The sequence below is a fragment of the Mya arenaria genome, chromosome 14 (assembly GCF_026914265.1).
Source record: "Mya arenaria isolate MELC-2E11 chromosome 14, ASM2691426v1".
Classification (NCBI taxonomy): domain Eukaryota; kingdom Metazoa; phylum Mollusca; class Bivalvia; order Myida; family Myidae; genus Mya; species Mya arenaria.
In genome coordinates, this window is record NC_069135.1 from 31,174,395 (window position 1) to 31,193,109 (window position 18,715).

The following is an 18,715-nucleotide window of genomic DNA, read 5'->3' on the forward strand; positions in this document are numbered from 1 at the left end:
TCGTTTTCATAATCGGCTCTATCCAAAACTCGACACGAGAACTTTGAAAATCTGGCACCTCAAAGAGTTGAACGCTCTCAGCGTCCTTAAGGTTTGCGATGTCGAACTTTTCTGTCGGTGCACCAATGTGGAGAAGTGAGCGCAGATCGATTCCTGACGGCTTTGGCGGCGTAAATTTCGGAAGGAGCGGCTGAATGGACTGACAAACCACCTCGGACTTTGGGCGGACACGGCTCACTGCCTCGCTCTTCCAACTGTCGGGATGTTGCGGGATCTCTTGGTCTGAAGCGATTAACATTATATGGTTACTTGATAAACCTTACATGTATTACATACTGCACTGAAATTAAAAAGCGCGTGTTAAGCAAAATAGTAAATGAAGACAATCCGGGTGGTGGTTTTTTTATTATAAATAAATTGATAATTAAACAAACCTTTCTTCCGAATTAGCTGTGGATGCTTTTTCCATGCAAATTCGTCTACCACCAACTCCTCGTAGACTTTATTCTTTGTCTGCTCCCGGAGCGTTCTTCGTACCATCTCTTCTTTCTGTATCAGTTCTTGCAGTTTGAATTCTTGCTTAATTCTTGATGCAAACTCTTCGAAATCGTCGGCGTTTCGCAGCCTCCCGGTGTAATACAAGGAGTTAGTGATGCTCATATTTCAAAATAACACAGGATAAATGCTTTTAAAGCTGTATAGCTACAATTAAGCTATGGCGAATATGTGCTTCTATGACAATGACGTTACTAGACGTCACATAGTAAGCGTTACGTCATAAGACCCTTGTATCATAGCCAATCAAAAAGATCGGACGCAGATATAATCATTGTACATACAACTGAGGTTGCATTATTGTGAAATTTGACTGAAATCTCACACATGTAGAAGTAACTCATAAACTGCCGTTAGAGTACAGACTTGTTTGTCAGCGAGGCAATTTAAGAACCCTTTTACCATTGATCTTACTTCTTTAAATTTTCGTTCACCTCTTTCAAAATGTTGAACATATCATGGGAGGTCACAGGTTATGTCGTGAAAATGTTTCGCAGTTATGACTCTAGCTTAAGTACACCATACAATCAGGCCATTTCAAAAGCGAAAAAGACTACAATGTAGCTGCATGGGCAGGAATTGGACAAGGCAGAAAAGGTTATTAGGCCGAGTTGACCCGACACCCTTGATTATCCGAACCTTGATTATCATTATCGATACTATACTCACAGCAAAGTCCTATGGATAATTGAGCTAAAGGTCTGTAAACATATTAAAGAATATACAGAAAATAAAAGGTCATGTTGACGTTAGTTACACTAATGAGCGGTCAGGTCGAGTCTGCCATAGTGAAAAATCGTCAAAAGACTCGTTGACGGCCAGGTGCACTAATGATGAGGTATATAAAGAAGAAATCCAAAAGAAATGCGCCTACGGAGCGGGAGGTCGTGGGTTCGATCCCGGGCCGCGTCATACCGAAAGACGTTAAAAGTTGGTACAAGTAGCTCCCTTGCCTGGCGCTCGGCATCTTAAGGGTAGTATTGGAATAGTGGTGTACTCAGTACTGGTTCAACCCAGGAAAGTTGAATCCCGTGTATCGGTGCTTTACACCGAGCACATTTCAGAAGCAAGCGGTCTCTTCGCAAAGAGCTAGGGTATCTCTTGTCATGATCTCACTCTGTTTCTTCAAGTCTTCCAATGTCTGGATTTGACTGCGTACGTATTGCTGTCACTTCTATCTCATGTCACCCAGTATGGCATTTTAGGTGGAACGCGACTATGAACGAATTTTCGAGTTACTGTCTGAAAATTGGTATACGAATAGAAGAGCATTAGTCCACCTAAATGGCCGTCAACCAGTCTTTTGACGATTTTTAGACTATGGCAGACTGGTGACATGAAATGTCAAAATAATAAAAAAGTATCCCTGATCGCTCATTATTGTAGCTAAGAAGAGCATATGCCCAGTTAGGAACTGTTTTTACTTTTTCAATATTCAAAACAGTTTTGAAACTACGACTCTTCAAAGTATACCACTGACGTCAATTTTGGAACGTCTGTCATATTTTTTGCGTTCCAGCTACAATAACCGATAGTTTCATCAATTCTTCGTTTACCGCTATGAAATTTCAACCTCAAGTGCGTCTTGTGAAAACGTTCACGCACATGTATATATTTTCTTTCTCTTGTTTTACGTTTATTATTTTAAATTCGTCTATAACGTCATTTTTCGCGGGGAAAAACGGCGTCGTCAAGCCATAATGCAGCCAATGTTGTTGAGTTTATAAAGTTCTGCTCGCGCCCTCGTGATAATGGCTGCATTATGGCTTGACCCCGTCACATCCCCATGTGTGACTTAAACAGAATTTTGAAGCCAAAGGGGGAGTTTTACTCCCATTGGTTGATGGGATATATGCAGCCAATGGGCGCGGGCAGACCTTGATAAACTCAAATAAACAAACGAAATGCATTTGGAACCACATCGTTTGTACCGTAGTTCCCTATACGTGTTTCCGAGGTAAACACTTGTAAAGGGAGACTAATCCGTTTGTCAACGAGTTGTTGCAAGTTCCAATTCGTAAACATTGTGTTTATTTTGGTGAATCTGTCACAATTTTAACCATATAATACATGCGGAGCCGACGGTGGAATCTGTGTCGTTAATTAAATAGTGTAGGTATTTGTACTTATTGGTGCCCTTCCTGTTTATTTTAGTGTTACACTAGATTGTATTAGATAAAACATTTCGGATAGAAGATTTCGGACAAAGAGTGACAGATGTTTTCTGGTCTTGTATTTTCCTAACATTCGACATGTTCTCTATTTGAATGTTTATCTTTTTTTCTAGGATACCTTTGTAACTGAAACATTTTCAATGAAATAAATTAAAAGTGTATGTAGGTCAATCTTCAAAAAAGGAGAATTTCCATAGATGGTAAAGTTGTCAGGACATTACGGACCAGACATAACGGGCCATATTTGAGAACATTACGGGCGATATTTAGGGACATTTCGGGCCATATTTGTGACCATAATGGGCCATGATTTATAATTATACTGACAGTTTGTTTAAAATTTATAACATACCATTTTGGGGGGCACTATATATGGACCATGCTTAAAATTAAGATGGATCATAAATATATTACTTCCATTTTTTTCCAAACGACTTTAAATTAGGATAATGAGAATGGTTTCATGTGTTCTGGATCAAATTGGTAGAAAAAACATCAGTGGGGACTCAGTTCGCTCAGCATTATGATGCAGCCCTGAAAGCACTTAATTATGTTAAGCAAAAAGCCAGTTGTTAACAACACATGAATTAACCTTAACCAGGGATGTTTAGTATGTGTTCTGCAGGTATGATAATTATACAAGCTGTGTGCCGCTTTGAAGCTGACACACTTCTTGACATTGCGGAGGCATTTGCTCACATCATCTGGGACCTTTGTCGCTTTCCAACCTTTTTTCAGAAACCTTTCGCAGTATTAAATGGAGCTAAACTACGTGGGATTGGTGTGGTAGCCATGTCAGGTCAATTGGCTAAGTCTGTGACTTAATTGCCTAGGATTGGAGTGATGGCCATGTCTGGTTCATTGGCTTTTCTATCCTATTGAGGATGTTGACCTTGTCTGTAAGGTCCGCGTGCACATTTTTGTTCTCTTTTATTAGTGCTATTCCATTGTTGTCCTTTCCTAGGGAGTTCATTCATACCCACAAGCGTTTCTGTTTACCAGCCTTGTTGTTATAAGTTATAACGTATGTTATCAAAACCAATGATAGTTTCATTGTAGACTAGTTGGAGGCTCTCTCAGGTTTGGTGTCCTGGCTTTTATCTTCCTGTATATGGCGATATCCTGTGTTATCTTCTTTGCCTTCTGCCATATTAATACAATGTAGTGTGTTTCAACACAGTGATCCATCCGTTTAAGACAAGATTCTTGCTGATCCATGACTTTGTTTTCTATGCTGAGTTTTTTCCGAGGGATATGCTGTGCTGGTCGTTTTCTGAGGGAAGCTGGCGAAGAGTATTTTTAAAGTTGGTTATGTCTGAAGTGGAAATCTGGTGTCGTAGGTCTTGGCGTAATCCAGCCCATTTGTACGGGAAAACATTCTGTTTGGTGAAAGGTTTGGTAAGATGTCACAGATATACGATTCAATGAAAATTGCTGAGGAGAGCCTTAATTATTCCATCGTTATGCACATGCCTCTGCTTAAAACTGTATATGAGTTGTACGTAGTTAGTTTGATCGACGCTTGTTTATACCCGAAGAGAGGCATATCTATGGCGTGTCCGCGTGTTTGTCCGTTACTAACGTGTTTCAGCTGCAACTTACCCAATTGCATTCGAATTTAGATCAAACACTATAGAAATGTACAGCAGCATGGAAAGATGTGTCACACAAACTGTTCGTGCCGTCGACTCAAAAAGACAAGCTCACACAAGGTCAATTGGCTATCGCTCCAACAAGGTGTGACATTTTGGCGGTTTCACACTTTCTCGCGACTGTTTTTGTTCAATGTAATATTTTTAATGAGATTTCAAAAATATCCTTCATTGAATAACATAATTAAAACGGTCATTACCTAGGAAAGTCATGATATCTTAAAAAAAAATCCACCACTGTTTATTCCTATAACCGAACGAACCATTAAAAGCTAACTCTCTCGACGTGAGCAATTTAGTCTTGCAATTTGCGCGGCTTGTTCAGCTAATGTTTAAGCAAACGTGGGGCAACGCAAAGAAGAAAATCGTTGAAGCGTCGTTGCTGAGTTGTTTGATTTTGCTACGTAAATTAGTTTGGTTGGTGGTCACCAATCTCCGGTGTCACCAACAACACACGACCACATTCCCGCGTAGCATCGTGCCAACTGGAATGATTAATATAATGTATTATAATCTCGGCGACTTAAATTAATTCAAAGTTTTAAACTAAACTAAGCGTGCACAATTAGTAACGTAAGCTTTATATAAACTCGGATTCTTGGAAGAATAATTGCAATGCCAACATCCCTTATACTTTGTAACGAGTTCCAAAACTCGACTTGAATAGTTCTTTGGCCATGCAACAATTATAGAAAGAAGGAAAACAGCGAATGTTAATTGGTTTGCGGTAATCAGTTAGAATTACATTCAAGATTAGACAAACATTCAGAAACAGCGAATCGTTCGGAAACAAATCAGAGATTATGTGGGATTTATTTTCGCAGCAAGATTCAAAGAACACAGTATGTTAAAATGGAATGTTTATGGAAATGGAAAAAAACAAAAACAAATAAACCACCGATGACTAAATGGATTGTGTATCAATAAAAGTTCAACAATCGGTACGTTTTAGATGCGTATAGATTCAATATTCAAGATTCACCATATGTGTTAAGCATCTAGTACCATGCTTACTTAAATCAAGCACATTTTAGGTTTAAACGCAACATGCTTGGGATTTTGTCTACGTAGGAGTTCTGTTATAATCAAGTCGTTTGTACTTGGATCTCCCCGGGAAATATATGCGAAGTGGTTTACTGGTAATTACCGACTTCATCAATTTCTCAGAATCAATACAACCACAGGTTATGAATGTTTCCGGGATTGTTCTACAGTTGTAACGAAATTACTATAGACTTAACCTAACACTGACTTGAGAAGATACTTCTTTCGTGTTAAGGCATCACATCACGCGGCAGACGTATATATTATATATATTATTAATTTATGATTGGCGTATATAAATATTGATAAAAAAAAATCCATATTGCATCAGGACAAACGTGGAGCTCTACCAAGTATAATGCTTATTATTCAGGCATACAGTTTCAACTTCTTTTTGCAGGGATTTGTTTAGAGGCGAGCGCTAACCAGAACGTAAAGAAACAGGATGACGTTTGACGAAAGTAAGTGATACTTCACTTGATTGGTTTTCATGTATAGTAGCAGTGTTCACGTGTGTTGATGTAAAATGAAACGTTTTAAAATGCTAAGTAATTTGCATACACAATAATTTTTACGAACAGCGGATACAATCATGTTGAGTTTAAGTTGCAAGTTTAATCTGTGTAATTGGTTATTTATATTCATTCCCTGCCTGGAGACTTTGTAATGGATTGTATTCATCCGTGCCTTATTTTAGATTTCTTATTTAATATGTTATATCATAGAAATTACACACTTACTCACACAGTAGTATTCCACGGGAAGTAATGTTTATGTTACACCTTTATCCGCAAATCACTTTTCAATGTTATTGCGGTGTTCTCTCTAAACACGTATCTTCTGGATCTGATGATAAATGTATAAGTGACATTGTGACAACTTCTCTCGAAATGTTCAAAAAGTGTTTGTGGTATAGCCTTGGTATGGTGTTCTCAGGCGGCGTGAACAATTAACCATGGCCATGACACAAGTCAGGATATTCCCTCATGAAACTAAGTTATCAGTGACTATATAATATTATACGAGTATTCAGCTTTATGCTGTTAAACTGTTCGAGTAATGGCCCTTGGTCGAATAAAAAAGTACGTTCCCGTGCTCTTATCAAAGTTCAATATTTTTGGGTCATAGGGATGACTTTACCCGGTGGCGCCCCGTCCGTGTTGTCGTCGATGTCGTCGGCGTCACACTCGCTTCCGATCAGAAACTTGAAAATATTTGGACACGTCGAGTTTTCAATCTTGTTATGTACATTGGTCACGGTCAGTACATGACCATGTTGATTTCTGGGTCAATATCTCAAAGGTCAAGGAGATGGTGACCTTTCCTAGAAAAAAATGGGCGCGTTCGTTTCAGATCGGTAACTTGTATACGACTTGGAGTAGAGTCTTCAAACTTGGTATGCTCATTGGTCACGGCCAGTAGATGAACCCTATTTCGGCCAGTAGGTCAATGGTCAAGATCAAGGTGACCTTTACTAGAAAAATGATAAGCTCTCCGGGCATCGAGGAATTATTACTGTTTAATTAGTTAATAACTATTTATTTAAATGATAAACTATTTAGTGAGACGTTGTTACTTCAAGACAAACCACTTGAAGTGCCAAGCTGAAACAGTATCAAATTGATACAACAGTTTTCACGGGATGTATCAGAATATTAATAAACAAGTGTTTTTTTTACGTGTGGATCATGTATGTACACGTGCGTGTTGGCAAATGTTTGGTCAAATCTTCGCGACAGTGAATATTTCGTTATTTTTTTCAGATATGAACAAATTTACCCACGAAGTTGAAGAGGCGTTCCATGACGTTGAAGAGGTTTTCCGAGATGTCAAAGATCACATGATACTGTCGGTAAGAAACCATAGCTACATGATAGCCTTGTTTCTTATGAGTCTGACGTCAGCAATTCTTGTGTTCGGGACTATTTATGTGTGGTGTTTTCACCGAGGACACCCGTATCGAGAGGATTACCAGCATATAGAGGAAAAAAACGAAACAGAGGCAGCTGATGAATCAGCTAATGATCAAAGGCAACAAAAGAAGAAAGCGACAAGTGCTATTCCTAGAGCAAGCCCTGCAAGTGACGTCACTGCTAATAATGACGTCAGTGATCAAGATGGCAAAGTTCGGAAAAGAGTTCCATCTACTTCTGGATCTAGTATGAACAATAATGACAGCCCTGTAAAGTCTAAAATACCAGTACGAAGACAGACAAGTAAACAGTCTTGATATGTATTTGAGTTTGTTATGAGAATTTAATGGTCTTCCGGTTTGATATTCAAGTTACTGCTTACATTTACATGTTTAGTTTTAAGCCCTCATTTTTTGAAGAAAAAAACCTAGGTTTTGATAGCGTCGGTGCCATTGTTGTAAACGTGCAAAAACCTTGACCTTGCATGTTGCCATAACTTTAAAACCGTTCCGGATATTCAAATGAAATAATGTACATTATATGTGCCTACATGTATATAGGCGCATATATCGTAAGTCCCATCTCTCTTGTTTTAATAATTGTCGACTTATTGGCCTTGTTCGACAATAAACAACAAACAATGGACGAGTGTTCGCTACGCGGCGCTCTTGTTTTTACATAATGTTGCTTTGTTTTGGCTTAAAATAGATTATGTATCATTGCAAGAGGTATTTAGAAAAAAAAATGAGATTTGCAAATGTTGGACAATGCTGGTATGATGTGTGATATAGACATTCCATTCACTGTGATTTTCTTATTTAGACGGTACAGTATAACGTCACATGTGATCTGAACAATTATATCATTATGCATGGAGTTGAATTATACTTATGTTTTGGGTTTTTTTTACGAAACATTGAAGCTGCCCTTTCTTTCTCTTTGCAGAATTTAAACATATCACAGTAAATATGATTGAAACAACTTGGCAACAGCAAATTCATTCCTTTTTCTTTGAGATAAAATTACCTTGTCCCGAAATATCTCTAGTCTCTGGCATTTTCTGTAACTGATTAATTGAATGTGGTAGATAAAAACACCAAGTGATTTTGGTATTGATTGAGAAATTGTTTGTATGCACACATGTTCACTTTGGTGGACTCAGTCTTTATAGATACAGGCCAGAGACGGATTTATGATTTGGCGTTAGATGGGGCGATCTTTGAAATTACGCTCGCCGGCTTTCCAAAGAATATGAACAATCCACGGTTTTAATGAGTTCAAGTTGGGGCTTTAGGTCCCTAGGAAAGATTAAGCCATTTTTGTCCAAGTAAACATAAACATTTTAAGAGGCATTCCCCGTCTAATCCACAAGTGTATATTATTATGGTACAACGAAAATGTTTGTATAAACTCTGGCATAAGCTTTCTAAAATAATTGCGCTAGTTTGTATCATTAAAATAAAATGTTGAACTGTAAAACACCACCAATGTGTGGTAATGTAATGTTTGTAATTTTTACTATCTCGAACTAATTTATCGAACTTTTTGATGCCTTTTAAGTTTCACTTGCTTGAAGAAAAAAGACATGTTTTTTACCAAGCGAAATACGGATTGTACTTAAACTCAATACTGAACGGTATTTTCTTGCTTAACATTTTACTAGCATGCTTGATGATACAAAGCCTTTGTTATGCATATTTGTTTTATTTACATCATTGATCAATTTTCATTTGTAAATGTTGAATGTTCGTATCAGTTTTGCTCAAACAAAGGATACCTCTAATTGTTTAATATTGTACAAAAAAAGAAATAGATGCATTTACTTTAGTCTGGATTAACTGCCCAAATAGCATGCATTTACTTTAGTCTGGATTAACTGCCCAAATAGCATGCATTTACTTTAGTCTGGATTAACTGCCCAAATAGCATGCATTTACTTTAGTCTGGATTAACTGCCCAAATAGCATGCATTTACTTTAGTCTGGATTAACTGCACCTAACCATTGGTTTACAGTAAACAAGGAACCAGACAAACCTCTGCAAATCTGTTAATATTTTTGTCATTGTGGTAAACTACATACAGATCTGAATGTAGGTTGAAATCTCAGAAATATTCTTTAACACCCAACAATTTGGTGTTATTTTTAGCAATTATCTGTCCAGAATTTGTTAATTGATAGCAATAAAATGAATGACTTACTTTGTACCATTAAACATATCAATTAGCTGGACTGTGTTTCCAAAGAGTCAAGGGTCGTAGCCATGGTGTCGTCGGCGTGAGTTATGGTCGGTCGGCGTGAGTTATGGTCGGTCGGCGTGAGTTATGGTCGGTCGGCGTGAGTTATGGTCGTTGTAAGTGAGCTGCAAAAACTTGGCCGTTAAACAATTGCAATGACTTTCAAAATATGTGCTTGTTTGAGAAAACCGGGTAGGCGTTGGCACTTTTTGCTTAGTTTTATGTAAGTAACACATCACTAACTAACTCGTTATGAATCTTTGTTTATGTATAAATGTGATCTCGTTATGTTTTTGATTGGTTTTTATTCAGGTTGAAACACACTCCATATATACACCTTGCAACACATAGTAGAGTATATGTTAGCATTGTTTTGCTTTAAAGAATACATCACAGGATCATATCCCAACATGCTAAGACAGGATAGTTAATTGGCTACACAATAATTAATGTATCATGGGACTAAGAACTTAGAAACTATAGTTGGTGAATTGACTAAAGTGAGGTTAAGTGTGAAATGACCTGGGAAAGCCGATGAAATCCCTGGGGCTTTCCAAGCATCATTTATGTGTCTATCAACCTGAACCACGTCTTCCATATTTGTTGTGTTCAATTTATTTATTGTTAGCTTTTACTTGTTATATAGGTTAACTTGTTTATTCATATATTCTGAGGAATGTGTTTTATTATATTAATGGACCTTGTGAATTATAAAAAAAAAATGTTTGAATAAATAATAAATGTACACAATGCTTAGAGGTTTCACCCGCGCCCATCATTGGAAGCCCTTTAACTGGAAAAAAGTATTTTCTGGGTTTCTTAATAAACTTATCATAATCATTCAAATCCATTACATTTATTTCATTAATACGGAGACTGGTTATGTCCATTTCCTGCAATTTTTATTACCTCTTTTGGTATGATTTTTACAAAAATATTAATTTATTGAAATATTCATATAATCGAACTAGGGTAGTCACATGCATCTCAGCATTTACTTAGATTAATGTGTTGGAGTTTATGTACAACTTATATCACAGATTTTATAGTATTACAGCAATGTTCACCAATTGGTATTTTGACAATATTTGGCCGGTGTTTTAAAAGAGCCTCCTCTCACAGCTCTCTCAACATATTGATCATGATTTATTATACATTTTAATACGCAAAAAACATTGATTTTGATTTTAAATGAATTTGAATGGATTGATGGTAACATGCTTCTGTATATTTGAAAGAATACTTTTATAATGTGCGCATGTGTTTTGTATGCACGTTTGAGATTATACTCTTCTTACAATTATCATAATTGATTGAATGTGTGCTATGTTATCATAATCAGTTAACTGTTAAGTTTATCCGAAAACCCATTCTAAATGCTTGTGTCTCGTAACAATATATTATTTTCCTATATATTTGTAATAAATCATAAAATCAAGTTGTTTGCATATACTTGACAACCTGTGTCGTCTCTAAATGTTAAAGGGACTCGCTCATGTTTTGTAAAATGCACTTTTTATATGACGAAATCAAGTGTGGCAAATTATCAGGAGTGTTAAAACTAAGATCCTGTCGACTGGAAACGTTCAACAAATGTTGATATATGCTCAAATATTGTCTTTGAAGTCAACGTTTTTGAATAGCTTTAGTAACGCTTTTCGACTTAAAGGCTTAAGTTTAAATTATCCCTCAGCTCATGTAAGAGTCCATTAGGGCGAGCGGTTTTGTTGCCAGACTTCTAATTTTGTCTTGGCTGTACCGGCGTGGGTTCACTCCCCACTTCAACCAGGTTTTTACACTTTAATTGCATTGTTTGTGAAATTTAGGTATCAATGAGTAACATTTGATATTATAATTTCGTGTTTTCAGATGCATTACCGTGAAACAAAATAATGTTGGTCAGAAAACATAAGCGAGTCGCTTTAAGATAAGAGCTTAATAACTTAAATGTTAGTACATCAAACATAGTTTCGTTTTTTACCTCCATTTTATACATGAAATTAAAGACCGTGAAGGAATAAGTTGGCGTTTAATAGTACAACGTATTGAACGCATGTAACACGGGGCCAGAACTAGGTCAATACTTCTTACCTGTCGTATACCTGTAGATCAAGAATTAACCACTGGGATTCAATTCTTACTTTCTAATTTACAAATTTGAACTTTTAGATACTTTAAATGTTTAAACATGGGGTGATTATGATATTTAGCTAATTATTTTCTTACGGGAATGATATGAGAGATGCTTGTTATCAAAAGAATTTGACAAAAAAAGTAAATACACGGATTTAACTTTTATTGACAATTCTGTATACATTATATAGACATATGCTACGCAAACTCAGCAATCAAAATGTAATTTAATATACTTTAGATGCCATCTTATCAACGAGTGCACGACAAAATATTCGAAGATCAAAAAGCTCAGATAAAAATTGAGCGAGTGCCACAAATGAAATAGGAAGTTTGACTTTCTAAATCAAATAAACTTTGCCTAAAATGGCTATGAAAGCTCATAGTTTCTAGAAATATATTATAACTTCTCAGAAATATTATCTTGAAATGATCGTACTGTGCCATCGTTAATGAGATTGCCCCCAATATTGGTACATGTAGTATGAACTCGATTGCTTATCTTTATAATCGGTCATTCATGAGTTCAAACAAATCACCTCTTGACCAGTTCAACGGTCTTTTAATCTACTCATGCATTATACAATCAATTCATATATGATATAATCAATTGCGTCATATGAAAAAAAGATATTGTTTAAAAAGCCATACAATACTAGCCTATAAATGAATAGATTGTATTACTTATTATTTTAATTTTACTTGAAGCAAACATGTTATCATATCCATATCAAACACAATACTATATTACAGCTTACACATTCAGTAACCCTTTTCCTAAATTCATCTACTAGTATACAAAACAAAACTATATATAACACTGTATTGTTGAACGCTAAGATAGAAAAACACAATGTGCGATAATAGTATATGAACTTGGCACAACCACCTGTCAGAGATGCTCAAAACAAAGAGTAAACTTGTACAGTGCTTTTGTAGGAACCATCGCTCGTCACAAGAAAACGTTCGCCGTATGGATCGAATGCAATCGCTCGTGGGTGGGGCAATCCATCGCAGAGAAGGCGAATCCTTTGACCGTCACATGACATTTGATGTATATCACATGATCCATTCCCACAGACATAAACGCATCCATGATTGTCAGCAGCGATTCCAACGGGAAGTTGCAGATATGACTCACTATGCTTGAACCGAAAGTCTCCGCCCATTGTTATTCCAATAACCGTGTTGTTGCAATCGTCAGAGACGTAAACATCAGCGTTAAACGGATTCGTAGCAACGTAACTTGGTCTGGAAATAAGACTTTTCCCGTCCTCACCAATAGAGATGTTACGAACCTCTTCACCACTTAGAGTTATCACCTTCACGACTGCCATACCATCACCTGGAGTGTCACATGCCACGACGAGATCTTTCTCATAATAGGAATACGCAATGCCATAGCATTTGCCAGAGGTTGTGAATTGATCGACCGGTGTAATGCAGTCATTAAGCCCGGATACCATGAGAATTTTCTTATCTTCTGGTAGTGTAACAGCTGCCATTCCACCAGGGATGCACGCAATGTCCCATGGAGATGAGCTCATCTCCAGCTCACAAAGTAGGTATCCATCTGGTGTAAAGAGCTTTAACTTCTCATTAGCATTGTCTACAAGCAAGATTCTGTCGTCCGGAAGAAATGTTCCACCTGTGACTTCCGCACAACGTTCGTCCATTGCCGAAGTAGCGTCAAAACGTTCAATGATCTTAGCATGTTTCTTAACAAAGGGTGACACAGTAGTTGGTGTTCTGTTGATCTTCACTGAACCTATTTCGTCAAGTGCTAGCAGAACATGCTCTATTTCATAGTTGACTTCAAACTCATAGTCGATATCAAATATATCAGTTGTCTCTTTTTCAATGACTTCTTCATACTTGTGAAGTTCCTTTTCCATCGTGTGAGCAACAACAAACAGTTCATTATCTGTTCCATGTTCAATTGCTGCTCTAAGAACTCCCATGGAACTGTCTACAGCTTTCTGTAGAAAATGGCATCTGCCTATTTGGTCCGCTAGATCAAGTGTAACTTTCTTGTGAGTTGTTTCAAAGTCTTCTTTAAATATTTTCTCCAGCTCATCCAAGACCTTATTGATTTCGTTTCTTACTTTCTGAATGTTGTTTTGAAAGACGTCTTTGGTTGATTCCAATTTGTCAATAGTTCTTGTCCTATCCAGTATAATGCACTCGCTTTCTTCGTTGCATTCCTTTAATTTGTCAAGTAGTTTATGTGCTTCTGACGAATTCTTGATTTCTCCCGCGACTTTCTCTATGTCGATGAGATTTTCACAGTCTCTATGCTCTTCTTTAGCACAATCGTCACATGCAACCTTGTTATGGTCCACACAATACAAATTAATTAGTTTACCCCCATGAGGATGACAAGTAGAAACCTCTTCATGACGCATCGGACCTTTCTGATTTTTTAGCTCAACAATTTGAACAACAGCATGCGTATCGGTGGCTCTTAACACTCTATGATGAGCGGAACAGGACTTGCACAGTGCTTCAGCGCATTCTAAGCACCAATGGTCCGCTGGCTCTGGCTCGCCGATTTTCTGACATGGTGAGCATACATTATCATCCGTGGGGATGTTGTCGTATCCCAGAATACTCAATGTCAGTTGGTTCATGGGAAACATGGCCGCCCACTGTTGTGGGACACTTCCCTTGAGCTGATCCACCCTCATTTGCACGTGCTTGCGGCAAACCGGACACGGAAAACCGTCTCCCGTCCATACGTAAGGCTTGTTGTCAAATATTGATGCTGGTAGCTTGTTGTTAAGTTTCGTACAGATGTCAGCTATCTTGACTATATATCCTTCCAAGCAGCGCTCGCAGAACGTATGGAGACAAGGTAGATATTTCGGTTTCTTGTATGTCTCCTTGCACAGAACACACGTTACCATCGCAAGCTTTGAAGGCATTTTTCTCTTCACTTCTTTTCTTAATTTACTTTGCAAAACGTAAACTCTGTAGCATCATTCACACATCCGTAGCTCTTCGTCAATGATTTATCTTTACACGATACAACTGTATTTGAGTAACAATCCAATAATTGCTTTAATATTTAATGAGTTTTATATCGTTTTCGTTGCTGTTCGAGAGTGAAAGAGAATTGATAAGCACGTTGTCAGCAATATCGTTCCACAATATTCCATAGGCGATTATCAACTGATCTGCCTACAATACGTTTTGTAATATTAGAGGATCAGATTGAAAGCGTTTAAAGTATAGTTCAGTGTCACGCTTAATCGAAATATTGAATTGTAGTGGAAATCTCGCACAGAATTAACACTAGTAAAATTTAAATCAATTTGCACTCATTCAAAGACCGGATAACGTTTACATTTAAAGTAAAATATACGATGTAGAGTACGAAACTTTGGCTTATTTATTTACCTCGTATGTGACAACCGAAAAATACATGGAAGTCAACAGTAGAATATTTGAACAGCATATTGATCAAAAGTATCTTATCTTTTGGGTTGATTTTAAATCGAAAGAATTAATAGAAATAATTCAAATTGATGTCAATTTTTGTCGATTCTTTCCAAAATAAATAAACATTTAGGGTCTCTGCCAGAATTTATTGTATAAGTGTTATCTTAATGTCACGCTTGGAATGTTTGATATTTATTTATTTATTTATTTATTTATTTATTTATTTATTTATTTATTTATTTATTTATTTATTTATTTATTTATTTATTCATTCATTCATTCATTCATTCATTCATTCATTCATTCATTCATTCATATATTTATTTATTCGTTCGTTCGTTCGTCCGTCCGTCCGTCCGTCGGTCGGTCGGTCGGTCGGTCGGTCGGTCGATCGATCGATCGATCGATCGATCAAATGATTGATTTGATTTTATTCACTCACTCGCTCCCTCACTCACTCACTCACTCCCTCCCTCCCTCACTCACTCACTCACTCACTCACTCACTCACTCACTCACTCACTCACTCACTCACACTCACACTCACACTCACACTCACTCACTCACTCACTCACTCACTCACTCACTCACTCACTCACTCATTTATTTATTTATTTATTTATTTATTCTGCAGTAAATGCAAGAAACGCAAGTTTCAAGATACACAATTCTTAATTTAAAGGGATGCGCTCATGTTTTTTTAACCATTTTTTGTCCCGGCTCAGGGGCGTAACTGAGTCATTTTGAAGTGTACTCCCCTACTAGGGGGGTCCGGGGGCATGCCCCACCGGAAATTTTTTTGTGGAAGGAAGCGATTTACTGGCATTTCGTGATTATCCAGGGGATATATTAACGACATATTTGGGTAGAAAAAAATCAAAACAGATTGATTAAATGTTAATATATTGTTTCTCTGATACGCAGTACATATTATTAAACATAATTGATCTCATACATTTTCCCTATTGTGTCTTTCTCAAGCGACATTAAGATTTAAACCTTGAACACAAAGGCAAGGCGTCTGTTTTGCTGGTTAGCAAACTTGTCGACAAAGCGTTCGGCACTGATTTCTCTGTCTTTGTATACATTCATGCGACCAAGACCTGACAGGCGCTCAGTACCCATCGTACTTCTTAGGTATGTCTTGACCCTTCTCATTACCGAAAACGACCGTTCGACTGTTGCCGTAGACACCGGCATGACCATTAAAAGGGTGAGACAGTGTCGAATGCTTGGGTAAAGGGCTTTGCTTGCAAGCGTAATTGATTCCGCTAGAGACGCCGGGGCAGCTGGACGGTCAACCGCCAACGCCGCGTCCGTCCACCACATACGCCACCGCTCACACTCGCGGACAAAAATGGTTTCATCCACATCTAGGCATGCGTGGAAGGCTTGGTACACGTCATTGATACTCTCCCGGGGAAGACCGTCATTCTGAATCTACAAAAAAAAAAAAAAAATGTTGCGACATAGGTTTTTTATTCATTAAATAACTCAGTTAACAATAAATCATATACCTGATTTAGCAAACAAATCCAAGGATGTATATGTATGTCAAAAGATACCTTCAATGGAAGAAGCTTTGGGGCACAGAACCGACCATGGCCCTGCATCAAGCGTGTTTCTAATTCTACCAGCAAGTGGTCAACGAAAGGCAAATACATGTTTCTCTTCCAAAATTCGGACGTATTGCCTGGGGCGTTCGGTCGATTTTGTTGACGACCATAACGTCTGGGAGCGGCGGGTATGACGTTAACGTCACCAGCAATGTCCACCGCTTTCTGAAACAGGCTGATCCAGACTTCATCGTCATTTCTCTCCGCCTGAAAGAATTAGGATTCGTAAGGCGCTGCAGATATTATAATGAATTATTATGTACATGCTTACACGTGTGTGCTGAATATTTAACATTTATCATTAAAAATGGTAAATAAAATTTACCTGAAGAAGAACCATAACGCCCCGTGTGTCGTTAGCTGCATGAAGCAAGTCACAGTCCTTCGCCTGTAGCATGTTAGACAGTGGAACTAGGGCTGACAGAAGATGTTCAATCGCCACCAGGGTCACAATAAATTCGAAATTCGTAACTGACAATTTATGTACCGCAGCCTTCTATCCCCTTCATCGGCAAGTCGGTCGAGTGTCGTTACCACGGTCCTACAGGAAACAAAACATTATGTCCATACCAGTATGATGTTTGGATATGCACATAATAAAACAATATTTACGCAATGATTTCATTTTCGACTGTATAATCAAGATTGTGTTATACCTGTATGATACAAGGAATGTGTGCAAAGCGTCCGCACGTGCTGACCAGCGAGTCTCACAAAGTGATCAGAGTCGCGTTCGCTCCGCCATGCCTTCCCTGCTGACATCATCTCCTGCAAGCGTTTCTTGGAATTGAAGTAAGCGTTTTGCGGAATAATTAAAGGCGAATGCCACCTGTTGCACCGTACTCATAAGGTTTCTGGAATAAACCTCTTTGGATGCATGGATGATGACGAGGTTCAAACAATGCGCTTTGCAATGGGTGTATATCGCCTCTGGTATGAGGGATCGAATCCTGGCCTGCACTCCACGATGTATGCCCGACATATTGCTGGCACCGGCGTACCCCTGGCCACGCATTTGATCCGTTTTGACACCTTAAAACGAGTTATGATAAGCATTGTAGAACGTTTTTTAAACAGTAGGTAAGTTTTATTCGTTTTTCTGCTATTTTAATCTTTTATCAAAGACCCTAACACGACATTACATAAGAGAAAAAGGGTACGACACATGAAAATTGCATACAGAACAAAAAGGGTATATTTTTATTCTGTATGGAATTTTCACTTGTTAAATTAATCTAAATCTGACGATTATCTAAAGATCATTTGTGCGACTACATATGTGTTACAGAACCATGAAATACTTTCAATAGTTTTGCATACCTAATTTAGTGAGGTTTTCAATGAATGCATTAGCTAATGCCTCTCCAGTGGTAGACTCGCATTTGGAAAACCCGAGGAACTCTTCGTGTATCTCGTCACTCTCTGAATCTACAAAGCGCACACATAGGACCATCTGCTCCATAGTGGCAGCGTCCGTTGCCTCATCCGCCATGAAACCAAATTTTATACGCCAGCGTCGTTACACCTCGCAACGATATCGCCACTTATAAGTTGGCCACAAATACCTATCAGATCATTCTGAATCTTGGGCGATGTGTACCGGGTTCTAGGGTCACCATTTACCAAATGATCATTGAGAAGCTTATTATATTTTGTCTGGAAATGCAACGGCGCTTGGAAATTGCTTGATGACTCATCATGACCCCTTAGCGCAATGTTTTGCTGACCACAAAGAATAATTGTTTCAACAATAGACACTAAAATCTGGCGATTCTTTTCAACCATGGCGTTAAATTGAGATATTGTGCACTCAATGTCTTTTTTCTGCCCTTTCAACACGGCCAAGTAGTTCTCCGCAGCAATTAATTGGTCAATATGACATTGAGATTTGCTATGTCTTTCTACAATCTTTGAAAAATTACACCAGTCTGTAAAAGGTTCTCTAGTCAAAG

At 37.9% G+C, this 18,715-nt stretch overlaps 1 protein-coding gene, 1 long non-coding RNA gene and 1 pseudogene across 2 annotated transcripts; 1 reads left to right on the top strand and 2 right to left on the bottom strand.

Moving 5' to 3' along the window:
• The first annotated feature begins 2,531 nt into the window (after positions 1 to 2,531).
• On the top strand, positions 2,532 to 11,012 carry LOC128217032 (uncharacterized). The gene is made up of 3 exons (XR_008258176.1): positions 2,532 to 2,667; positions 5,826 to 5,886; positions 7,189 to 11,012. It is a non-coding gene; the product is annotated as an uncharacterized LOC128217032 (long non-coding RNA).
• Positions 11,013 to 11,866: 854 nt separating this feature from the next.
• Positions 11,867 to 14,845, bottom strand: LOC128217026 (tripartite motif-containing protein 2-like). The gene has a single exon (XM_052923835.1). It carries the CDS (start codon positions 14,629 to 14,631, stop codon positions 12,610 to 12,612), a length of 2,022 nt encoding a protein of 673 aa, XP_052779795.1. The 5' UTR covers positions 14,632 to 14,845; the 3' UTR covers positions 11,867 to 12,609.
• A 1,295-nt stretch (positions 14,846 to 16,140) lies between these two features.
• Positions 16,141 to 18,216, bottom strand: LOC128216005 (52 kDa repressor of the inhibitor of the protein kinase-like; annotated as a pseudogene).
• Positions 18,217 to 18,715: the final 499 nt, after the last annotated feature.